The 22,884-nt window shown below is 55.5% G+C and overlaps 4 protein-coding genes across 4 annotated transcripts; all 4 read left to right on the top strand.

The window, feature by feature from the left end:
- Positions 1–392: 392 nt before the first annotated feature.
- Positions 393–6,553, top strand: ENH_00014940 (EMYB4, related; the record flags this gene model as incomplete). The annotated part of the gene is made up of 6 exons (XM_013584312.1): positions 393–1,559; positions 1,771–2,838; positions 3,061–3,197; positions 3,615–3,726; positions 4,334–4,731; positions 4,945–6,553. The coding sequence occupies 6 exons, from the start codon at positions 393–395 to the stop codon at positions 6,551–6,553; spliced, it is 4,491 nt and encodes a 1,496-aa protein (XP_013439766.1).
- Positions 6,554–7,796: 1,243 nt separating this feature from the next.
- Positions 7,797–9,518, top strand: ENH_00014930 (hypothetical protein, conserved; the record flags this gene model as incomplete). The annotated part of the gene is made up of 1 exon (XM_013584311.1): positions 7,797–9,518. The coding sequence occupies one exon, from the start codon at positions 7,797–7,799 to the stop codon at positions 9,516–9,518; it is 1,722 nt and encodes a 573-aa protein (XP_013439765.1).
- Positions 9,519–10,544: 1,026 nt separating this feature from the next.
- ENH_00014920 (hypothetical protein, conserved) lies at positions 10,545–11,848 on the top strand (the record flags this gene model as incomplete). The annotated part of the gene is made up of 2 exons (XM_013584310.1): positions 10,545–10,602; positions 11,325–11,848. The coding sequence occupies 2 exons, from the start codon at positions 10,545–10,547 to the stop codon at positions 11,846–11,848; spliced, it is 582 nt and encodes a 193-aa protein (XP_013439764.1).
- Positions 11,849–12,266: 418 nt separating this feature from the next.
- ENH_00014910 (NEK kinase, putative) lies at positions 12,267–22,535 on the top strand (the record flags this gene model as incomplete). The annotated part of the gene is made up of 8 exons (XM_013584309.1): positions 12,267–12,345; positions 12,805–12,932; positions 14,171–15,381; positions 15,616–15,866; positions 16,101–16,218; positions 16,449–16,682; positions 16,858–16,962; positions 17,219–22,535. The coding sequence occupies 8 exons, from the start codon at positions 12,267–12,269 to the stop codon at positions 22,533–22,535; spliced, it is 7,443 nt and encodes a 2,480-aa protein (XP_013439763.1).
- Positions 22,536–22,884: the final 349 nt, after the last annotated feature.

The following is a 22,884-nucleotide window of genomic DNA, read 5'->3' as shown; positions in this document are numbered from 1 at the left end:
TAGCTTGCAGCTAGCCCGGACTCAAGGACAGCTGAGATGAGGGGCAGCTGGGGCTTTCTGAGGCTTTCTCGCAGCTCTAATTCTTTTAAAAATCCCCAAAAAATAGACAAAAACCAGCCCGAGCGTCCTCAGCAGCAGCAGCAGCAGCAGCTGCTGCTGCTGCTGCTGCCGCCGAGTCTTCCGCCTGCAGGGCACGAGCCCCCAGCCCCACAAGATCTGGCGGGAGCAGCTGCTCCCCGTTGAAAAATTAGTGAAATATAGTCAATTATTACTTTTGTAAACATTTAATTTGTTTTTTTACTTATGTACACTCATGAGCAGCAGCAAAGGGCCCCCAACCTCGTCGCCCGCGACTCATAGGGCAGCCTGGGGGCCCCCCGTCCATCTGCAGCATGGACAACCCGCTGCAGCAGCTGCTGCAGTGCAGCAATGAGGAGGATCAGCAGGCAGCACTTAGTCCGTGGCTGCTGTCTGAGGAGCCTCCAGCAGACGCTGCTGCTGCTGCTGCTGCGCTTGCCGGCGCCTCCGTCGATGCTGAAGCAGCAGCAGCAACAGCAGCAACAGCAGCAACAGCAACTGCAGCAGCAGCAGCAGCAGCCGAACCAGCGAGCAGAGGCGTAGAGGGAAGCAGCAACTGGTGGGGAGAAGCTGAAGATGGGGCCCCCGATGGAGATGCTGATGAGTGGGTCCTTCCTGGGGGCCCCAGTGAAGGAGTTTTCTCATTCTTAACTCCCCAAACCCCACAAGAGCCAGCCAAGCAGGCCCCTCCAGCAGCAGCCAGCAGCAGCAGCAAAAGCAGCAGCAGCAGCAGCAGCGGCAGCAGCAGCAGCAGTAGCAGCAGCAGCAGCAGCAGCAGCAGGAGCAGCAGGCTGAGCCACCTGGAGGAGAAGGCTGTGGAGCACTATGCGATCCTCTGCAGCATAGAGCAGGTGCTGCAGCAGCAGCGGCTGCGGATTCTGCAGCAGCTGGAGCAGCAGCAGCGGCAGCTGCGGCGGCTGCGGCGGCACCAAGAGCTGCAGCAGCACATGCGGGACTGCAGCCGCAGCAGCAGCAAACGGGGGGGGGCCCCCAAGGGTACAGCTGGCCCCTCAAGCGCGGGGGGCCCCTCCGAGGGCCTCTTAACAAATGCAGAAGGGAGGCCCCTGCCAAGCAACAGCGACGCGCTGCTGCTGTGGGAGCAGCAGCAGCAGCAGCAGGTGCAGCACTGCCCCAGCGGCAAGCCGCGGGTCTCGGCTGTGGGGGCCCCCCCAGCTCTTGGCCGCATGCGGGGGGGGGGCCCCCCTAAAGATGAAGTCCCTGAGGACTTGGGGGGCCCCCCCAGTGCCCCTGCTGCTGCTAAGACCCTTGCTGCTCCTGCTGCGCTGCTGGCGCAGCAGCTGCGGCTGCGCAAGGCGAGAAAGAGGAAGCAAACTGCTGCCGCGCAGCAGCAGAAGGGGGGCCCCCCGGGGGCCCCCGACAGGGGCCCCGGGGGGCCCCCCTACTCCGACGAGGAGGAAGCAGAAGGAAGCAAAGATGAGCTGCAAACCCAAACATTGCTGCTCTCTCTTTTTGAAAAGCAGGTCAGTTCGTGTCTTCCTGCTGCTGCTGCTGCTGCACTTGCTGCCGCTGCTGCTGCTGTTCCTGCTGCCGCCGCTGCTGCTGCTGAGTCCGCGTGGCCCGCAAGGGGCGAGCAGCAGCCGTTGCTGCTGCTGCTGCTGCTGCTGCTGCTGCTGCTGCTGCTGGTGCTAACTCGCCGGCAGCACGTGCGCACTGCTGTTGCTGCTGCTGCAGCTGCGCATGCATTTGGAAGAGCTGCGTATTCCCCCACAAGTTGTTGCTGCTACTTTTCACGCCGCCAGCTGGCCCCCCCGTTCCTTGTCCAGTATCCAGGGAGCTCAGCAGCAGCAGCAGCAGCAGCAGCAGCAGCAGCAGCAGCAGCAAGATGCGTGCACGCTTCACCCCGCAAGATTGCTGCAGGGAATCCGCTTGCTGCTGCAGACTGCTCGCCCGGCGGCAGCTCTCTCTGACAAGCAGCAGCAGCAACAGCAGCAGCAGCAGCGGCGAAGTGAGCAGCAGCAGCGAAAGGTCTACACTCTCGCGTCGCTGCTGCGGCGCGTCAGTGCTGCTGTTGCTGCTGCAGCACCGCCATCCCTCCGGCTGTCTGCAGCAGAATGCCTCCTTCGCTTTATGAATGCAACGCCAACCCAAGCAGCCCTGCAGCGCATGCAGGAGGAGTACCAGCAGCAGCAGCAGCAGCAGCAAATGATGCTTCTGCAGCAGCAGCAGGAGGGGCGACAGCTGCAGCAGCTGCAACTCCAGCAGCTGCAGCAAGCGACGCGCATAGCCGCTTCATCGGGTGTTTCCTGGCCAGCAGGTGGCCCCGGCCTGCTGCAGCAGCAGCAGCAGCAGCAGCAGCAGCAGAGCACCGCAACAGGCGTAGCTGCGCTCTTATTGAGACACGCGCGCGCCGCTATAGAACGGTGCAGCAGCAGCAGCAGCCGCGCAGACAAAGCAGCAGCCCTGGAGGATAAGAACGCAGCAGAAGCTCCAGCAGCAGCAGCAGAAACAGCAGCAGCAACGGCTGCAGCAGCTGGTGTGGATTTCTTGTCAATGGCAGCCTACAGCGACGCGCCGATGCCTCCGTTTGTGATTTTCCAGGTGTATGTGCAGCTGCAGCAGCAGCGACAGCAGCAGCAGCTGCGCAGGGAATGGACTGCAGCAGAAGACCAGCTGCTGCTGGCAGCTGCTGCTGCAGTGCAGGGCACCCCAAGAGGCAGCAGCAGGTGGATGCGGGTTGCTGCAAAAGTTCCAGGGCGAACAAACAATCAGTGTAGGGCCCGCTACAACTATCTGCAAGTGGTAAGGCCAAACTGCATGCCTCAGATTATAAACGCTCAGCCTCAGCAGCAGCAGCAGCAACAGCAGCAGCAGCAGCAGCACCAGTAGCAGCAGCAGCGGCAACAGCAGCAGCAAAAGCAGCAACAGCAGCAACAGCAACAGCAGCAGCAGCAGCAGCAGTAGCGGCAGCAGCAACAGCAGCAGCAGCAGCAGAGGTGAGCTTTGTGCGCGTGTGCTTGCCAGGAAACCAAAAGACACGGGATGTTCAGCCCTTTTGAAGACTTGCAGCTGCAGCTGCTGGTCTCTGGCTACGGCCGCGCCAGCTGGAATAGAGCAGCAACTCATTTGCGGGGCCGCACGGAAATGAAGTGCAGAGAGAGGTGTACATACACTCCAGCCTTGGCTCGAATCTAATTCACTGCAGCAGAAGAAGTGTCCGCAGCGCCGCAGCAGACGCTCTTCTGCTGCTGCTGCTGCTGCTGACAGTTTTTTGCTGTTTCGCTGCAGCCACTTTGGTGTCCCGTAGCTGCTGCTGCGTCTGCCTGCTGCATTTTAATGGCGCAGCAGCTACAAGTGGCCTTTGTGGGCCATTAAGCTGCTGCTGCTGTCCCTGCTGCCGCTGCTTCGGCTTGTACTGCTGCTGCTGCTGCTGCTGCAGGCGCTGCCTTTTCTGCATGCGGCGTTGCTGCAGCACCAATATAACTAGATACTTTCATTGTATTTCAAAGTTTTTAATCCTAAAAAAGACAATTAAAACAAATTAAATGCTTGGAATGGTGCTCTGCCTTTCTGTGCAGGTACCAGCACTGCTTAGCGCCTTCCAAAAAGCCACTCCAGTGGACTGCAGCAGAGGGCGCTTTGCTGCGAGCAGCAGCAGCTTGTTTTGGCCCGGACTGGAGCCGTGCTGCAGTGAGAATGGGCGATCCCAGCCCCAAACCCTAAACCCTAAACCCTAAACCCTAGTTTGCGGGGGCCTGCATGCTGCACATTATGGGTGTCGTGGTGTTTTTGATGTTTTCTATTTCGCGGCTTCCAGCTGCCTCCTGTGTGTCTTTCTTTTCTACTTGATCTTGCCGTGCTGCCACTGAGGTCTTGTCCCTTTTTTGTTTATTTCTTTTCTGATATTTTTCCTCATTTGCAACTTATTTTTTCTCAACTTTTTTTTGGCTCTCTATCCTTTCCGGTCAGCGCAGCCGTTTGCTTGGCTGGCCCTTAGGGGCCCCCTTTTCTGTGGCTTCTATTTTGCTGCTCTTTAATCTTTTTCTGCCTTTTAGCTCTCTCAGCTTTCTCTTTGGTGAATTCATATTCCCCATTTTTTGGTGCTTTTGTCTGCTGCGCTTTTGCTTCCCAGTCTTCCCTCTTGCTGCTTCTTTGCATGCACTTGATCCCTGTGCATGCATGCGTTTTTCTGTCTTTTTGTGTGCTCAAGATCTGCTTCTTTCTCCGTTGCTTCCGTATTTTTCCTTTTTTCATCTTTCTCTGTTCTTTCCCCTTTTCTGCTTTTCCAATTTGGCAGGAGCTCTTTTCTGGCAGGACTCCGGCGGACTGCGCCTCCCACTTTCAGTCCATGGAAGCTGAGGCAGCGGCGACGAGAAACGCGCTGCTGCTGTTTGCCTCCTGGAGCAGCAGCAGCAACGGAAGCAGCAGCTGCATGAACAACGGCAGTAGCATCAGCAGCGTGGAGGCCTGGCTGAAAGAGCACCTGCTGCAACTTTACGCAGCACTCCGTGCTGGCCTCTTCGCGCGATACTGGCCGCCTGTGTCGCCGGAAGTACCTCTGCAGCAACGGCTGCAGCAGCTGCAGCAGCTGCAGCAGCAGCCGGCGCTCCAGCTGCTCGATTTGGCCCCTACTCTGTCCCCTCTTTCGGGGCCCCGCAGAGCGGCTTGCACAGCAAACATGGCACTCTTCTCTCTGTGAGTCTTGCGGCTCCCCCTGCAGCAGCACGTGCTGCTGCAGCTACGAGTGCTGTTGCTGCTCGCCCTGCGATTAGTCGGCTTTTGCTGCTGTTCTTGCTACTACTTGCGCGACTTCACAGCTGCTTCGAATTCAGCAGATGCCCCCCTTGCTGCTGTTTATACAGGCAGCTCGTGTGTTGTTGCTGCTGCTGCTGCTGCTGTGTGCTGCAGTCATCTGGAAGAGCTGCAGCGAACAGCTGCGGGGGTCGGTGCCGCCACGAGTGGTCCTGCTGCTGGCAGTTTGCTGCAGCCCAGTGACACTGAGACCGCATGCGCCTTTTTGCTGCAGCAGCTCCAGCGGGTCTTCTGCATCTCTCGCCTAGATTACATCTCTTATGCGTCGCACATAAACGCTCTCAGAGAGCTGCAAGGCTCTCCCCACGGGAAAAAGGGTTCAGCTCAGGGGGGCCCCCCAGCTCAGGGGGGCCCCCCTCTCGAGGCCCTCCAGCCGGGTCCGCAGCCCGCCTGGGGAGAGCCCGGTGACCCTGTGCCTTCCCTTTCTCGTCTTTTGCTGCTGTACAGACACCCGGAAGCAGGGGGAGCCGCGCTGCAGCTTCCCTGGCTGCACACGGAAGCCCGGAAGGGGGGGCCCCTCTGCTTCCCTGACACTGACGGGGGGCCAGGGGGCCCCACTAGGGGCCCTCTTGCTGCACCGCGGCTGCAGCTGCAGCAGAGGGGCTCTCTGGGCCGGCAGCGAACTCAGCTGCCGGCCCCCTTTTTGAGTGCTGCCTTCCGCAGCAGCGTTGCTGCTGCTGCGCTTCTGCGGCAGGCCTCCGCCTCACAGACCCCCGAAGCTCCAGCGTATGCTGCAGCAGCAGTAGCAGCAGAGGAGGCAGCTGCGGCTCTTGCGCCAGTTCTTTGGGGGAAGGCAGCAAATGCCCTTCCGCCATCAGCAGCAGCAGCCGCTACTGCCACTGCAGCAGCAGCTGCTGCTCCAGGGGGATGCGCCGGAGAAGCTCCCGAGGGGGTCCCTGGAAGCAATTCTGCTGCTGCAGCGTCTGCTGCAGCAGATAGAAGTCTGCAAGATGGCTTGGCTGAGCAGCCTGGGGAAGTCTCAAGTCGGGGCCGGCCCCGCCGGGGCCGCGGGAGGCCCCCCAGACGCAGGGGCCCCACAAGGGCTCTCAAGGATGGGGGGGCCCCTGCTGCAGCAGCTGCAGCAGCTGCAGCAGCTGCAGCATCTGCAGAGGAGGCGGGTGCCCGCGAGAGCGACAGCAGCGAGGACTGGGAACTGCCGAAACGCCAGAAAAAGAAACGCAAGGCAGAGGCCCCCAGAAAGAGCCCCGGCCCCCAGGGGCCTCGAAGGGGCCCCGGAAGGCCCCGTAAGCAGGGGGGCCCCCCACAGCAGCAAGCGGCAGCCCAGCAGCTGTACACCGGTGCAGCAGGGGAATCCGCAGCTGCACAAACAGCAGCAGCAGCAGAAGTGAGGGAGCCCGCTGCTGCTCACTCCCGAACTGCTGCTGCCTCAATCGACAATGGTGCTGCAGCCACAAGTGCTGAGTGTACTTCCCGAGGAGCAGCAGCAGCAGCATCTGCTGCATTGGCAGCAGCAGAGTCAGCCGGCTCAGCAGCATGCGCAGACTCAGCAGGTGATGCAGACGCGGCTGCTGCTGCTGCAGGCACGCTGATGGACGTGGAACTATCGACAGCAGCAGCTCCAGCAGGAGCAGCAGCAGCAGACATCCAGTCAGCAGCAGAGGCAGTAGTTGACGGCGAGGCTGATGCTTTCCTAGATTTGTTTGGGGAGGACGCTGCAGGTACACAAGGTCTGAATTCGCGGTGAAGCCACAGCGGCTGCTGCAGCGGGCCGCCGCCATGCCAGCAACAGCAGCAGCAGCATCCGCAGCAGCAGCTGCTGCACAACTAGTTCGCAGCCAGCGCTGCTGGGGCAAAACGCAGCACTACAGCCCCTGCATGCTGCTGAGAGCTTAGTTAGAAACCGCGGGTTTGCAGGTTTTATTTATTCCTTTTATATGGCTTGCTCACAGCCCCCCGAGCCAGCCCCCGAGAGGGGAAGTGAGTGCTGGTGGCGCCCCCGCAAGGTCACCTTGAGGAGCATTTGAATGCCAAATGACTTCAGTTTTGTCTCATTTGTCTGCCCCTTTCCCTTAGTTCCCCTGTAGCCCCCGGCCCTGCACTGCTGCAGCTTCTAGTGCTGCTGCTGTAGCTGCCACAGCGGATGCTGCTGCCGCCGCTGCTGTTGTTTCAGTCCGGCCGCCAGACAGTGAGAGTGAGAAAGAGCCTTTCAGAGATGTCCACTGGGCACTGCAACTCGGAGAGAAGCTGGGGGGGCATGTACTTCCCGTGCATCTGCACAATTTCCCTGAAAGAAGTTGAGAAAAGTGAAGGTCATGCCCTCACAGGGCTGTCTGTGTGCAAAAGGCGGGCGAGCTGCAGCGCAAGCTGTGAGGAATAGGCACCCCAGAGCGTTGTTGTGGCCGGCTCTCTGCATTATAGCACTGTAAAAGTCATAAGTGTGGATGAAAAGGTGTAGGTGAGGGGCTGAGGGACGAAAAACAATGAGGCATGGGCCGCATCGGCTGAGGCCTGCCTGGCTGTGTGACCAGCGGTCCAATGAGGGGGCTTCAGGGCTTTTCAGTGTTTACACACTTCCAAAAAAACAAACATTGGGGAGAAGGACGAGGAAATATCTTGCTGAATAGTGCATCAGCACTAAAATAGCATTATAGCAGCAGCTACATCAACTGTTGTGGCGGGCAGCAGCCAGCGCAGCGCGAGAGATTGTGCGCCGATTTTAGATCTCTTGGTGCCGGTGTAGCTATTTTCAGGAATTGTGTGGGTTTGTTAATACTAAATCAAGTCAAAAAAGGTATAAAGTTAGCTGTTTTCATGGCTGTTTGGAGCTTGACGGCTCACCGCTAGCAAGTGCCCCCCCCCCGTCATGCGTGGCTGCCGCTGGCGGTGGTGGCAGCACACGGAGTTCGTTAAATATTTCTGTTTTCTCACACCTTTTCTTTCTTCTTTTCTCTTTTCTGTAGCCACTGTCTTCACATTTCTCCCTGAAAATGAGACGTGTGGCCGCTCCTGTATTGGTCCTCATCGCCACCCTGGTGGGAGGTACCATCGAGGTTCAAGGGAAGAAGGCGCCACCTGCCCCTAAGCAGGCTGAAGTGCCCAGCAAGTCGCCTCCCCCTCCTCCTCAGGAGCCAGCTCTCCCCCTCCACGTCGAGGAGGAGTGTTTCGCTGTTCCCTACAGTGTGGAGAAGACGTGCTACAGAGATGAGGTTGTCTCGCGCCCCTCCAGTTGTCCTCACCCCACTTCTCACGAGTTCTGCGCTGTCAGCCAGCAGGACGCCACGGGCAAGTGCCACCGCTTGGTAGAGCGCGAGGTCCAGTTCCAGTGCCCCAAGGCGTCGCAGCAAAAGCTCTGCGCCAAGGTGCCCAAGACCGTGAAGAAGAACTGCACGGAGCAGGTTGAGGAGAAGTTCGCCACCAGCTGCCCCAAGCAGATCAAAGTGCCCAAGTGCGAAATTGTGGCCAAGCCCGCCAACGGCACGTGCATTGACTACGAGGCCTACAAGCAGGAGTATGACTGCTGGGGCAGCGAAACCACCATGGAATGCACAGTGGAGATGAGCGTCACTGCAAACAAGTGCAAAAGAGAGGTCCAGACTCCCGAAGAGTACAGTTACGAGGAGGTTGTGACTGAAAGACACTGCACCAAGCGCAGCGCCATCGACCACGGCAAATGCCTCCGCAGCACTGTCACTGAGGAGCAGTACCCCTGCAATGAGCAGAAGTGGGAGAAGAAGTGCCAAGACGTCAAGAAGGTTGTCCAGGAGCCCTGCGAGAAGCAGGTCAAGGGCCTCGAAACCTACGACTGCAGTGAAATCAAGACCCAGCAGGTGCCCAAGACATGCACCCGGCGTGTTCCCCTCAAGGCCAAGGTCGAGAGGTGCGGTGACTACAAGAAGAAGGGAAGACTTCTCGCCGGAAAGAAGGGCAAGTGCAGGATGGTTGAGGTCGACACTGAGGAAATCGAAACCTACCCTTGCACTGAAGACGTACACATCTCCGTGCCCAAAGTCTGCACCCGCGAAGTCGCCCGCACCCAGCAGCACATGTGCCCCCGCGAGGTCCCCGACGTGCAGTGCGAGATGGAACTCAAGGAAATCCCCAAGAACTGTGTCCGCCAGGTGACCCAGGAGGAGGAGGTGCCCTGCTCCGCAGTGCAGCACTTCAACGAGTGCCAGGACGTGCCCCGCAAGGTGCAGCGCAAAGGCTACCGTTTCTCCAGCCGGCAAGAAACCTTCGACTGCCCCCGCCACGAGTTCTTCGAGAAGTGCCACGAGATCAAGAAGCCCCGCAGAAGCACCTGCTACGCAACTCTCTTCAGGCACATCGAGAAGCCCTGCGAACACCACGAGTTCGAGGAAGTTTGCAACGACGAGGAACAGACCGTCGACACTCCTTGCATCGACACCCGGCTCGCCGAAATCGAATTCGCATGCCCCGAACACATCGAGGAGGAACACTGTGTCAACGTTCCCGCCTACGAGATGGGCACTTGCACCACTGTTGTGCAGGAAAGCGAGGAGTACCCCTGCCCCAAGCGCGAGCCCAGGATCCGCTGCAAAAACGTCCGTGGCGAAAGGATCGGCACTTGCTTCAAGCCTGAGACCACCCGGGTCCCGTACACTTGCTACGAGACCGACTACAAGGAGCAATGTGTCCAGCTCGCCACCACCGAGGCGCCCCCCCAGAAGGTCAAACCCGCAAAGAAGTAAATGTGGGGCTCGAGGCCTTCCGAATATTCATCCACCCATAATATTCACAATGAGTGAGGCCGCAGGCCTATGGAATATTCACCTATCAATGTCCACATAATGAGTGGTGTGTACCTAGAAGATATGCATCGTTTGTTTTTCGGTATTTAGTAGCACTGTCTTCGAGGCTGATGACAACAACTGTCCCCTCAACCGTAGTGAGAAGGAGTAGGAGATGCCGCTTCCCGTGGACCACTGCAGCGGCAAAATCGTGAGCGGCAACAACTGCTGCTGCTGCTCCGATCCCGGCTCCCGTAGCTGCTCCCGCAGCATTGGTATCTGCAGCAGCTTGGTGGAAGAGGCTTCAACATATACAGCAGCAGCAGCAAGTGCTGCTACTGCTGCTGTCAACGTCTCTTCAACCTTTGCGCTGCACCAGCGGCACTGGAGATGCAGCAACAATGAGAATAGCAGCAGCGAGGATTAATGCTGCTGTTTCTGTTGCGGCACGTGCTGCTGCAAAAGGGTCAGTAGCACCAGTTGACTCAGCAACAACGTGAACAGCGTCAGTACCAAGTGCTGGTGCTACTGCTGTTTCTGTTGCAATCCTGCTGCTGCGAAGCCCGCCATCCGCAGCGTGTCTGAGGAACATCATGTCAAACTTCTAGAGTTTGTATACACCATCCCCCTTAATCGTTTTCCATCATTCGTTTCGTTTATAAACTTTTTCGCCCGCTAAAAATATGGGAAATTACGACTTTCTTGTTTTAAGTAGACCTCCTTAGGACTGCAGTGCGGAAAGTGTGGGACGTGTATATGCAACAGAACAATGTATCTTCTGCGATATATAGCATTACGGTTGCTTTATTCCGTTACTTACTTGTTCTTTACTTGACTTATATAAGCAGCATACTATACAGACACCTGTTTGTGATCCATCCAGTGTAACGCCTGTTCTTATTAACGAGAGTATTATTTCTGTACAGGATGTTTATCTACTATTCATGAAAAATAACTTTTTTAAAATTAAAATAATTATTCTGGAGGATGTATTCCCAACCACGCACGATTCTAGTAGTTTCACAGCAACCCATCGCCACTGTGCGTGATGCAGCCACTGATGAAACTGCAAATTATGCTTCCATTGTTGCTGAATGTTGACAATCTTGTGAATAATTCTTCATTTGTAGTAGAAAGGAAGCAATTATCAGTCTTCGGTGTATTGAGGAATTGAAGAGTTTTTTTCTTCATTTCTGTGTTAACTGGTCCATTGGTCTGAAGAAGATCTTGAGATGCTTCTTTCCTCGTCAGTGACCTTCCAAACTTGCTGCTGTGCCGCTGTCACCTTTCATTGGTTTTGTATTTCTAATTTCCAGTTTGATTTGCGTTTAATCGGTTCACACGAGAGCAAACACAGCCTGTGCTCCAGCAGCGCCCTTCGCCGTTGCCGACAGCACACCAGTGACGTGTACAGGCCCGCAGTGTTACCCTTGAAATAACCCATTCTTAGATTGAAATGTGCCACATTAGTGTCAAATGTAGACTGGGGTGTCGTTGAAGCCTTCGGGGACATGCTATTCCACTCCTACTGTGGTGTAGTGTCTACTGCCTGCTGCAGCATTCCTCTCATCTGCCCCAAACGCGGCAACACTGCTGCAGAGGGAGCTCAAGTTGTTTGTTGCGGCTGCCCCACTCGCTACCAGAGAGCATATTGGCCCTCGCTGCCTCAGGGTGAGCAGCAAGGGCAGTAGTTGCAAGGCAGCAGCACCAGGAGTAGCGCTCTTACTTGCGGCAGTGTCTTGTGATTGCCGCCTTGCTGTTGTGCAGGAGCACCACTTGGAGCAGCGGCGGCTCCACAAGCAGCAGCGGTAGAGCCCGCAGCATCAGCAACTCCTGAAGTAACGGCAACGCCAGCACCATCACTAGAGCCGTCACCGCAGCAGCCAGCAGGAGCAGGAGAAACAGCGGCAACAGAAGCAGACAGAGCAGTACCGACGTTCGTCAGAGAAGAATTAGACACTGTGGTACAAGTGGCGGGTTCGGCACAATTAGCAGCTGCAGAAGAACTTACGGCGGTGACAATAAGAGAAACAGCAGCAGTGGAAACAACAGAAACAGCAACAGCTTCACCAGTGCCACAGGAAGGGAGAGGAGCCAGGGGGTCTGTGCTGCCAGAGTGGGTCTCTTTCTGTATCGACACCATAGCATCTGTGTGTTCATCCATCATTCGTGCCGCTCGTCGCGCTGCTGCTGCTGCTGCTTCCGTCGTTGCTGCAATTGTATCCAGGGGTAGAAGCAACTGCGAGGAGCAGGATCCGACACGCACTGAGGAACAACCCGATAGGAAATAGTAGCAGCAGCACCCCTGACACCAGTTGCGCGTTGCAGCAGCAGCAGCAGCGACAGTGGAAACAGGGAGAGTAGCAGCAGATAAGCATCTGCCGCAGAAAAGTAGCAACAACAGCAGCAGAAACAACAACAACAACGCATGTAGCATTGCAGACACCGTTTCAGCGTGGACAAGAGCTCAGAGCCTCCATACAGGATGTCCAGTGGCCTCAGACTGTCACAACGCAGCGTCAACAGCAGCAACAGCGGCAACAACTGCATGATCAGCAGCTCAAGATACGCAGTTCAGGAGACGCAGCACCAGAAATAGCTGTTCCAGCGGGCAAGCGTTAGGAAAACAGCGGCCTGCGGCCATTCAGCCTGGCAACCGCAGCAGCAGCAACGGCAGGAGCATTTGTGGCAGCAGCAAGCAGCTTCAAGATGCTGACGCTGCAGCTTCCGCCCCGCGACAGCACTGTCGATTTCACTTCGCACGGATACGAAATTATAGCCTTTGTTGGTGAGCCGAAGTGGCTTCTGCAGCTGCTGGCTTCGTCGCGTTTGCTGGTGCTGATGCCTTTGCTGTGTCTTGCACTTGTTACTGCATCTCCTGCTGTTGCTGTGGTTGTTGCTGCTGCGTCTCGAGCTTCTGCTGCTGAACACTGTGTGAAACACTTAGGGGACGAACCCTAAGGGGACATGAGCCTAGTTTTCTTTTGATGCTGCTGGAGTTGCAGGGCTGAGGCAATGCAGTTACTTATTTGCATCCATAGCGGCAGTCGCAGCAGGAGCTATGCCTCCTGCAGCCGCGGCTGGCATTTCATAAAGCTGCAGATGCTCGCTCAGCATGCCGTTCTCTAGCGCTGATGCAGCTGCAGCAAAAGTAGTTTTTGCGTCCCATCAGCAAATACTGCTGTTGGTGCTTTCTCTGTTGCTGCTGCCATTGCTGTTGTCGCTGGTATTGCTGCCGCTGCTGCAGGGCGCGGCCAGTTCGGTGTTGCATATAAAGTCCGTCGGCTCTCAGACTCGAGCGAATGGCTGGCGAAGCAAATCGACTTGAGCTGCCTCGATGAGAGGGACAGGAAACTCAGCCTGCAGGAGGCGGAGGTCAGATAATAGCTGCTGCTTCCACTGATAGCCAAACAACAATACCGGAACTTACAGTAGTAAGAGTAGTTATGCTGCCGCTGCAGCAGAAACAGAGGCAGTATTGGCAGGCTGCACTCCCATGGGAAGCCGCAGCAGCAACAGCTTCCCTCAGCAGTAGGTAATGGACTTAAACAAAAGAAGAGATAGTTCAAAGGAAGCAAATATGACAATCCCGAGTTAGTTGCCATTAGGTGATGTGACGCTGCTTCCCATTCCGTATTTCTGTCTCTGGTTTTGTTTCTCTCTCCTACTTGAACTTCCCCGCCACCGCTTGCTCATGAAGCAAAAGCTGTAGTATTGCTATTGTCCTCTGCTTCTGCTTCCAGTGTGACTCCTGCCTGCATTCTTCTCCAGTGTCTCTGTTGCTTCCTGTTTGGAAAAGGTCATTCATATTCGCCAGCTGTTGCTGATATGCCCAGTGTCTGGTTCGGCACTCTCAGTGCCGTTTTACCCGTAATCCGCCTTGACCTCACTTTTGCTTGTGTTGCTGCATTTTTGCATCGCCGTCTTATGATCGTTTAAACGCACCAATTAGACTCATTGTTCCCTGCCTTTGGGCAAAATAGCTATTGCAGCTATTGCAGCTACGCAGCTACTGCAGCTATTGCGCCTATTGCAGTTGTTGTGGATCTAGTTTCTTGTGTTTCAGTTTCCATATATGGTTCTTTCTGCTCGTTTGTCTGTGGCTTTCTGTGTGCGCCTGACAAGTCCTGTGCCACAGTGTCATTTTGCTTGCCTATTGGTTTCTTGCCTCCCGTGCTTCTTCTCGCAGAGAGCCCCGAAATCTATACGTCACAACTAGTACTGAGACTGAGACTGGAGAGAATAGTTTTCTTGTTTCGGCCGTACTGAGACTGAGACTGGAGAGAATAGTTTTCTTGTTTTCGGCCAAGAGCTCATGATGCGCCAACAACAATCTGTGCCTTGTTGAGTGCCTGTGCTTCTGCTTGTGTAGCTGTTTGTTTTCCAGTCTTGTCTGTGATTCGGACTCAGCTGCTCTTGCGCTCTTAGTTTGCATCATTGTCTGCATTGGGATGGTCTGCATTTTCTTGAATTTTCGGCCTTCCTGAGGGCGTCTAAAAATATTAGCTCTGCTTCTGTGTGTTAGAGTGTGTGATCTTTCCTTTCATGTGTGCGTTTCAATTTGTGTTTGTGTTCTTTCACTTTATGTCTCTATTTCCGTTGTGTGCGTGCAGTTAATGAAGCGCCTGCGCCACCCCTCAGTGGTTCGTTGCGTGGAGTCCTTTGTGATACTGAATACATTCCTAGTGATAGTGATGGAATACTGTTCGGGAGGGGACCTGACCTCGTTTATAGAGCAAAGACGAGCACCCCCTAGCAGCCCCAGAGAGCCCCACAACAGCGGTAGAAACGGAGGTAGCGGCAGCTCCTCCCTGTCCAGCCAAGAAAAGCCGCAGCTGCTGGAAGAGCAGCAAATCCTAGAGTGGCTGCTGCAGCTGCTGCGGGGGCTTAAATACGTGCATTCGCAGAGAGTGCTTCACAGAGACCTGAAACCCAGCAACATTTTACTCTCTCCTGCAGCGGAGGCGGAGTCGCCGCAGGCCCATAGAAACTGTGGCGCAGGCGGGCCCCAGCAAGATGGGTACCCTGAAAGTGGATGCTTTTCTGCTGGCGCTGTGGACCCTGTAGGCTCTAAGTGTTCTATCTGCCCCGAAGGCAGCGGCTTGTCTTTGAAAATTGGGGACTTTGGCATTAGTAAGGTGATGTCAGCCACTCTAGGAGTGGCGAAGACAGCTGTGGGTACTCCCCAATACATGTCACCAGAAATGCTGGAGTCTCGCCCGTACACTATAAAAAGTGATGTTTGGGCCTTGGGCTGCGTTTTGTACGAGTTGTGCACTTACCGCAATGCCTTCTCTGCGGACTCCTTCATTTCGCTAGTCTGGACCATTGCTTTTGCCCCCGTTGAACCCATTAGTAGTATCTACACGCCCCACCTTTCTCGCCTTCTATTCTCAATGCTCGAGAAGGACCCCGCAAGACGCCCTACTCCCACACACCTACTGAGGGACCCGTTTCTGCAGGCGTTCGTACGCAGGCGCAGACAGGCGCCGGCCCTGATTCTGCCGCTGCAGCCGGAGGCTGAGCAGCAACAGCAGCAGCGCCAGCAGCGACAACAGAGGGAACACCACCAGCAGCACATGCACATCGAAGAAGAATCTGTTGATTTGGGATTAACTTCAGGCTCAGAAATGCTCGGAGGAGACGAGGTTTTAGAAGATCGTCAGCAGCAGGGACGACAGCAGCAGGACGAGCAGGAGAGGGCGCAGCAGCAGGTGCAGCAGCGAGGAGAGAAGCCTAGGACGCGAAGAGAGGCAAGAGCTCCATCCTTTGCTGTCTTCACTGACGAGTACCTCCAAATTATCTTTGGCAGAATCACAGAACGGTGAGCGCACATTACAGTGCAGCGGCTACGGCAGCTTTCAAAAGGCACTTTAGCAGCGCTTCCAACAGCAGCAAGTGCGGCTGCGCTTGCTTTAGTGAGCAGGGAGAACTTAACAGACACCAAAAATTTGTCTGGAAGCTCGTCTGGCTGCCTGTGTCAAACTAGTCCAGGCACCATTTTGCTTTGCTCCTGCTGTTGCTGCTGCTGCTGCTGCTACACGTACTGCTCCTGCAGGCTAGCCGACCGGTCATCTGCCTTGTTTATTCTGTGGCGGGCGTGGCAGCAAACAGAGCAAGGACCTACCGAAACCCTTTCCGACTCTGTGGATAAGGACATGAGTGTGCTTGGTGCCGCTTCGCAGTTTCGCACTGCGGATCCCCCTAGCGCTTCTGACAATGACATGCAACAGCGTACAGGGAAAGCTATACAGAGTTCTGCTCTTGAGGAGAGGGTGCTGACAGAAGCAGAAGAAGTTGCTCTTCTCGGTTAGTCTGATGCGCATTGCTTGCGTTCAACATAGAAGATGCTGCGGCTGCTGCTGCTGCTGCTGTTGCTGCTGCCGCTGCCGTTGCTGCATGAGCTGCAGCGGAAGCAGTGAAGGACTTGCAGGCTTGCTTGAGTGACTGGCTCCCAGATGCAGCTGCAGAATTTCAGGCGGTCTTTGGTTTTAAGAATAGTTCACTGCCAATGTTGCTGCTGTTGTTGCCGCTGACTGGTAGAGAGGACTTTGACCATGGCTTGGTTGGAGGCCTTCGTGGACTTGGCAGAGGCGCACGTCTCTCAAGTTGAAGTGGGCATTGCTCTCCAGCAGATTCAAACTCAGTGCCTCTCTCCAGTGTACGTATTTCTTGCGACCGCTGCTGCTGCTCGTACCGCTGTGTTTCTGCTGCTCCTACTGTCTAGGCCCACAGCAAGTAAATCCATTTTTCGTGAACGAAGGGTTGACGCTCGAGCCTTTCGTGCAGGTGCCCTCATGCAGCAGCAGCAAGGGGAACAGTGAGCCATTTGCCGTACACTGCCGCTGATGCATTGTATGTTGTTCTTGGTTTCTGCTGCTGCTACTTCAGGTTGACTGCGGGCTACTTCTTCGGCCGTCTGATGCACGAGAGGCATGCCGCTTATGAGGAGTCTCTTTGCTGGGCCATCGAAGTGGTGGATTCGGCAACAGCTCCAGGGGATTCCCCGAAGCAGCAGCAAGGAGGGAGAGGCGCGCCAGCAGCGTCGCCTCGAGGAGTGGGGAGTGAGGCCCTGGGAGCGGCCTTTGCTCTTTTTGACACTCAGAAATCTCAAGTCATCAGCCGGTCAGCTTTATGCTTTTTGTTGCTGCTGCAGCTAGGTGCAGTCCTCGTGGTGTTCATCTCTGCGCTTACATTTACTGCCTTCAACTTCTGACGGATTACGTTAATACGTTGTAATACTTTTGACCAATCATGGCATGTAGTTCAAGGTATTATGGTTCGGTATTTGCGTATGCAGGCAGCATTTCCGCACGGTGTTGCATGTGTGTTTGCCTTCTTTGTCGTCCCTGCTGCTGGACAAAGCCTACCAGCTGACGCCTAAGGACAAGGCGGGCAACGTGAGGTGAGGAAACACATCACAAAGAGAAACAGCGAGAGCCATAGCATGCAGCATAAATAGGTGCAGGGAGTGCGTAACACCAGTGGTCTCTATGGATAGATTTGGGGGGCAATGCAACTCAGAAGAGCAGCTGCTGCGAAGGCAAATCCTTTCAAAATTAATTCTTGTGGTGGATTCCCAGAGGAAGATTTATTGGCCCAAAGTTTCTACTGCTGATGCTCATGCTTTTGCTTTTGCTGTCGCTCACGGCAACGCTCAGGTTCAACATGTGGCTGAAGCGGCTTTCGGTTGCGAAACAACGATCAAACATTGCGGCAGCAGATTCAGGCTCTGCTGCTGCTCCTCCTCCTCCTTCTCCTGCTCCTCCAGCTGCTGTTCCTAGCAGCTTTTTTCCTGCAGTTGAACGCAAAAGGAATGCGGCTGATGATGCTGCGGGTGATCAGCTGCATACAGGACTCACAAACACGGGAATCAACCCTGTTGCAGAGTCGCCTTCAGCAACGAAACTGAGCAGCGTAACAAGGGCAGCGGCCGCAACAGAAGCAACAACCGCGGAGATACCTCAAAAACATGCAGTCCTCCCAGTGGAACGATGCAACCTGCATGCATCTTCATCAATAGCAGAAACAACAGACAGAGCAGAGGCACACGCGGCAGCAGCGCCCACAGCAGGATTAAATGTAGCAACAGCAGAAGCAGTGCAGCAGCAACAACGTGACTTCAGTTCTCCTCCGGCACTTGATTCTGTTTTCACCCGTGCCAGCCGGCCCAACGAGTCGCACCAGCAGTACAGGGAAGAGGGCCAGAAGGACCATCAGCAGCAGCACCAGCAGGTGTCCCAACAGCAGCAAGAGCCACACCAAGAAGAAGAAAGAAGGCAACCGCTCCAGTTTCCCGCTAATCCGCAACCGAAAGAAAGCGAAACCAGCCAGCATCCCAGTTCCCCAGGCGATAGCAGCAGCAGAGGCGGCAGCAGCAACAGAAGCAGTTCAAGCAAAACAAGCAACAGTTCCTGCCTGGACAGTTCATGGCTTGACACGAGACCTGACCAATCGTATTATCAAAAAGGCAACAGCAACAGCAACAGTCGGCGGAGTAGCAGAGAATGGCAGCAGCAAAAGGGACAGAGCACTCTAGTGACCTGCTGTCCCACTTCTTCAACGCCATCTGTGGCCAACTCTCCTGAAGCCGTCAGCCCCAGCAGCTGCCTTTTTCGTCGTCCATCTGTGCCCCTGTATACGTTCCTAGCAGCTCAGTCTAGCGGCAAAAACAGCGACAACAGCAGGAGCAGCAGCAGCAGGGTGTCTGCAATGGATGTATTGGTGCATTCAGTAGATTCATCTTTGCAGCATCCACAACAGGCACACAATAATCCGCGCCAGCAGCATCCCCAGCAGTTGCAGTACCACAGCCCGCTGCAGCAGGGCCTGCTTCTACCTGAGCAGCAAAGAGCTGTTAATCAGCACAAACTGAGCCGCGAGCATCTGGAGCCGCCAGCACTTGATGCTTCTGCAGAAGCAAGTCCTGCTTCTTCTGCTGCTGACTGCTGCTCCTTTGTTCTGCGGCTTCCTTCAGAGTCACCGTTGGCTGCTGGTGAGGTTTCGGTTGTATCCACTGTTCCGATGTTCGGTTGTGCATGCATTCCAGAAGCAGCAGCTGAAGCACGGACCTGCTTTCAAACTGGCGGTGAGGCAAACTATGAGCAACAGGAGCAGCAGCAAGACACGGCGGCGCTGCCACTCAAATGGAAACCCGGTGCATCAGAAGAGGAGTCAAGGGGGGATCTTTGCAGCGCCTTGCAGCAGGCTGAAAAGCCTTTTGCTCCCGCTGCAGCTAGTATTTTCGGTGATGACGAGTCTGCTGCTTGCCAGTTCCTCCAAATTGGATCTGTCGACACACCTCAGACAACGGGTGCATCCTTACGTACTCCTCCTGCAGGCGCAGCAGGTAGTGTTACTCCTGCAGTTTGTGTTTCTACTGCTGATGCAAACTCCGTTGTCCCTGGAGCCCAATGCTCCATTGCAGCTTGTTCACGTGGAGCCCAGGACAAGCAGGTGGAGCAACAAGAACAACTGCAGCGACAGCAGCGGCAGCAGCGGCAGCAGCACCAACAGCAGCAAGAGCAGCAAGAGCAGCAGCAACAGCAGCAGTGGGCACTGGGCTTTCAGGCCGATCCCAATATTCGCCAGTCCGAAGGGCTGCTGCCATCCAGATGGGGACGCAGTGGCAGCACTTGCTGTCTCCGCAGACGCCGGCGCAGCAGCAGTAGCAGTAGTTCCACCGAAATATGCCACAGGAGGAGCAGCAGCAGCAGCAATGAAAAACACTACTGCATGGAAACTGGTAGCCAGATGGAGAAGTGCAGCACAGATTTTCAGGCTTTTGAAGTTAAAATGAGCCCGTCAAAAGCTTTCAACAAGCAGCAGCAGCAGCAAGACGCACAACCCTGGCAGTCGCTTCTGCAGGAGCAGCATCAACAGAAACAGCACCATCAGCAACAACAGATGCAAAGGCACATGCAGCAAATGCAGCAGGCGCATCAGATGCAGCAACAGATGCAGCAGCATATGCAGCAGCATATGCAGCAGCAAAATGAAAGACAGCACTCCCAGCCACCTGAGCTGCAGACTGAGCAAGCCGCCGTCTCCCCTGTTACTGCCGCAGCTGAGGCTGCATTCTGTTGCAGCTATAGGAAAAGTGGAAGCTGCTGCGGCAGCAGGAAGGTAGTTCCTGCTAGTTGCTGCAGCAGGGGCCACATTGACCCACGTCAGGTAGGCGGGACACTGAAGGAGGAGCTGCAGCTTCTGCATCAACTTCAGCAGCATGACCACACCCGTGGGGATGATGTAGTCTTTGCTTGCACGCCTACCTTGTGTCCCTCTCACAGAGGTCAGCAGCAGCACCAAAAGCAGCAGCAGCTCATCAGACTGCACCAGGCACTACTGCAGCAGAAGCTGAAACACCCTATGCATCATCCCATGTGTGGAGCCGAGACAGCCGAAAGCACTCCGCTTTGTCTGGGTGCTGCTGCAAGAGCAGCTAATTCAGCAGATGGGCAGCAACTGCAGCATACTGAGGGATGGAGCTGTTGCTGCAGCACAACAGCCAGTAGCGGAGCGAGAGGCAGAGCGTCCACACCTCCTAGTGCTTGCAACAAAGCCCCAAACTTTTCTTCACCTCAGATGGCATGCTGTTCCCCACAGGTCGTCTGGATGTGCAGCAACAGCAGCAGCAGCAGCAGCAGCTGCCTCTGCGGCCAAGGAGGTCTCAGGTGCCTCCCTCAACAACGGTACACCCCCTTGTCGCCATTGCTCGAGGGGACCGAAAAGTTTGCCACAGCAGAAGAAACACGACTAGCGACAGCTGCTGCTACTGTCGCCGAGCTTCCACTGATGCAACGGTTGCTGCAGCAGCTGCAGGCAGAAAGTGTTGCTTGCTGCAGCGCAGCAATGGACTTAGGGGAAGACCCTTTACTCTGGAGTCAAGAAACTCAGGCGGCCACTCGCGCTGCCCTCACATCACTTTCAGCAGCAGCATGTACTGCTGGGGCAGCAAATTCAGCACGATCTGAGACTGTTGCCCTTTCTGCAGAGTCGGTAGGTGGACGCATTTTGAGCTCCCAGCAGAACAAAAGGCTATTTAACGAATGGGCAGTGGCAGTGCAGGTGCTGCAGGCAGAAACAGCAAAGAAGCTTGCTGCGCTGCGTGCACAGCATGAAGACCGTCAAGTACCGGCCAGCAAAAGCATTGGGCTGGAAAGCAGCAACACAGATACAGCAGCCGCCGGAAACATGCAGGAGTGCGCAGTCTCACAAGCAACTCCACAGACAACAACGGTAGAGGCGACAAACACAGCAAAAGCGATGGTACAAGCAGCTGATAAAGTCGCCGTTGCGGAGCAGCTGGAACAGAAATACCTGTCTGTCACGTCTTCCATTCAAGCACAGACGATCACTTCAGCGAGGTTCCTCTTGCAGTTCTGTCCAGAAGCTGAGGTGTATGTCCAGCTAACTCTACTTCGGGAACAGCTTACTCGCGAAGTCGTTGTAGGACTCCGAATGGCAGCAGCAGCGCCAACAGTAGCAGCACCTTCAGGAAGCCCAATAGAAAAGATTGTAGCAGCACCCTCTGCTGCAGAAAGAGGGGACGTGCGCACTTTGTTTCATGCGGTGGCGGAGAAGAAACAGCTCTTGCAAAGGCTTGGAGCAACGAAGCAGCAGCCCCTGCAGCAATGGTTGAAGGAGGCCCCTGCGCTGGAACAGTTAGCTGCTATGGAGGACGCTCTCTGGGGAGGACGTGGGGTTAGCAGGACGAGCTGGCTATACACATCAGCTGCTGTGTTTGCTGCTGTTGACTGCCTCGTTACCGAAACACTGCAAGAAATATCAGCAGCGATTCGGCACAAGCAAGAGAACTTCAGCGCTCTGCTGGCCCATCAGTGTTATCAGCAGCACGTGAACCACCAAAATAAAATGGTTCAGGTAGAACTGAGGGAGCAGCACCTCCGGCCACGAAGAAATACTGCTCCGGCAGCAGCAGTAGCAGTTGCTGCTCCAACGGCCACTTGTGCTAGGACGCCCTCTCTTGATGCTGTAGTTGGCTCAACAGCACCAGATGGCCAAGTCTTCCAGCTGCAGCATTCTCCGCTATCCTACTGTACGCTTTCGGCGGGACAGCAGCAGCAACAGCAGCAACTTCATCTGAGTGGGCAGTCCCCTTGGCATCTTCAATCGGGTGCAGAGCTCGCTGTACCCACAGCAGCGTCAGCAAACGCAGCACCGCCGGAAGCAGGAACAGGCACTGCTGCTCAGAATCACCTGCTGCTGCATATTCCCAACATTTGCCCAAGTCCTTCTTGGGCAGGCAAATGTTTCTGTTGTGGAAACAGCAGGAATTCCGTGAGCAGTAGTAGCAAGGCCAGTGGCGAATGCAAGGCCAGTGCCAGTTGTTGCAAGAGTCAAGTAAGCAGCAAAATGAGCAACAGCAACGGCAACAGGCATGGCTACCTGCAACCGCATCGTCGGTGTACTAGCCCCACGGGCAGGTGGTGCGCAGTGACCCCAGCAACGGAGACGGGGCATGATGGCATCTGCTGCAGCAGCAAAAGAAACGGCTCGGTGTCAATACCGCTGCGCTCTCCAATGTGGCAACAGCAAGAGCTTCAGGCGCAGCAAAGCCTGCAACAGCAGCTGCTCCTGCAGGCTCAGCAACAGCAGAGGCAGTATTCCTGGCAGCAACAGCCCGTGCAGCACTTCAACGTGTTGATGCAACAGCAGCAGCAGCAGCAGCACGGCGTATTGCAGCAACAGTACCCAATCCTCCTTCACCTTCAGGAACAGCAGCAGCATCCCCAACCACACATGCTGCCACTGATCCAGCAGCACCACTCAGATATGACACCAACCTTCCACGGCTTTGAGGCCATGGCATTCCCTGCCAGTGATATGCAGCAGCAAAAGCACCACCACCACCAACACGGCCAGCAGCTGCTACAGGCAGTGTTTCTGCCGCCGCAGCAGCAACTACAACAGCAGCAGCAACTGCAGCAGCAGCTGCTGACGCCGCAACATTATTAACTAAGCATTTCCAAACTACAAGCGCTTTTTGGTAGTTGACGACGTGGTAGCAGCTCGAAAGCAGATGAAGTTAGCTGTTTACTTGTGTCACTTCAGGTTGCTGTTCCTGATAACTACGCTGCGCTTCTTGTCACAGCAGAAGCGCGTAACTGTCGCGAAGAGCTAGAGCGCAGAAGCGAACAATGTCATCCTTAGGCAAAGCGTGATGAGCGATCAGACGAATGCACCGCCTCAACAATTCAGAGTTGCAGCAGCCGACGCTGCTGAGGCAGAAGCTACTGCTACCACTGCCTTCACTGCATTTGCAGCTTTCTATAACCTGCTGCAGGAGAAAAGGATTCGCTGCTGC

The sequence above is a fragment of the Eimeria necatrix genome, genomic scaffold (genome assembly GCF_000499385.1).
Source record: "Eimeria necatrix Houghton genomic scaffold, Enh_scaff147, whole genome shotgun sequence".
In the NCBI taxonomy this organism is placed as follows: domain Eukaryota; phylum Apicomplexa; class Conoidasida; order Eucoccidiorida; family Eimeriidae; genus Eimeria; species Eimeria necatrix.
The sequence above is the reverse complement of the archived record's forward strand: the minus strand, read 5'-3'. Positions and strand labels throughout refer to the sequence as shown.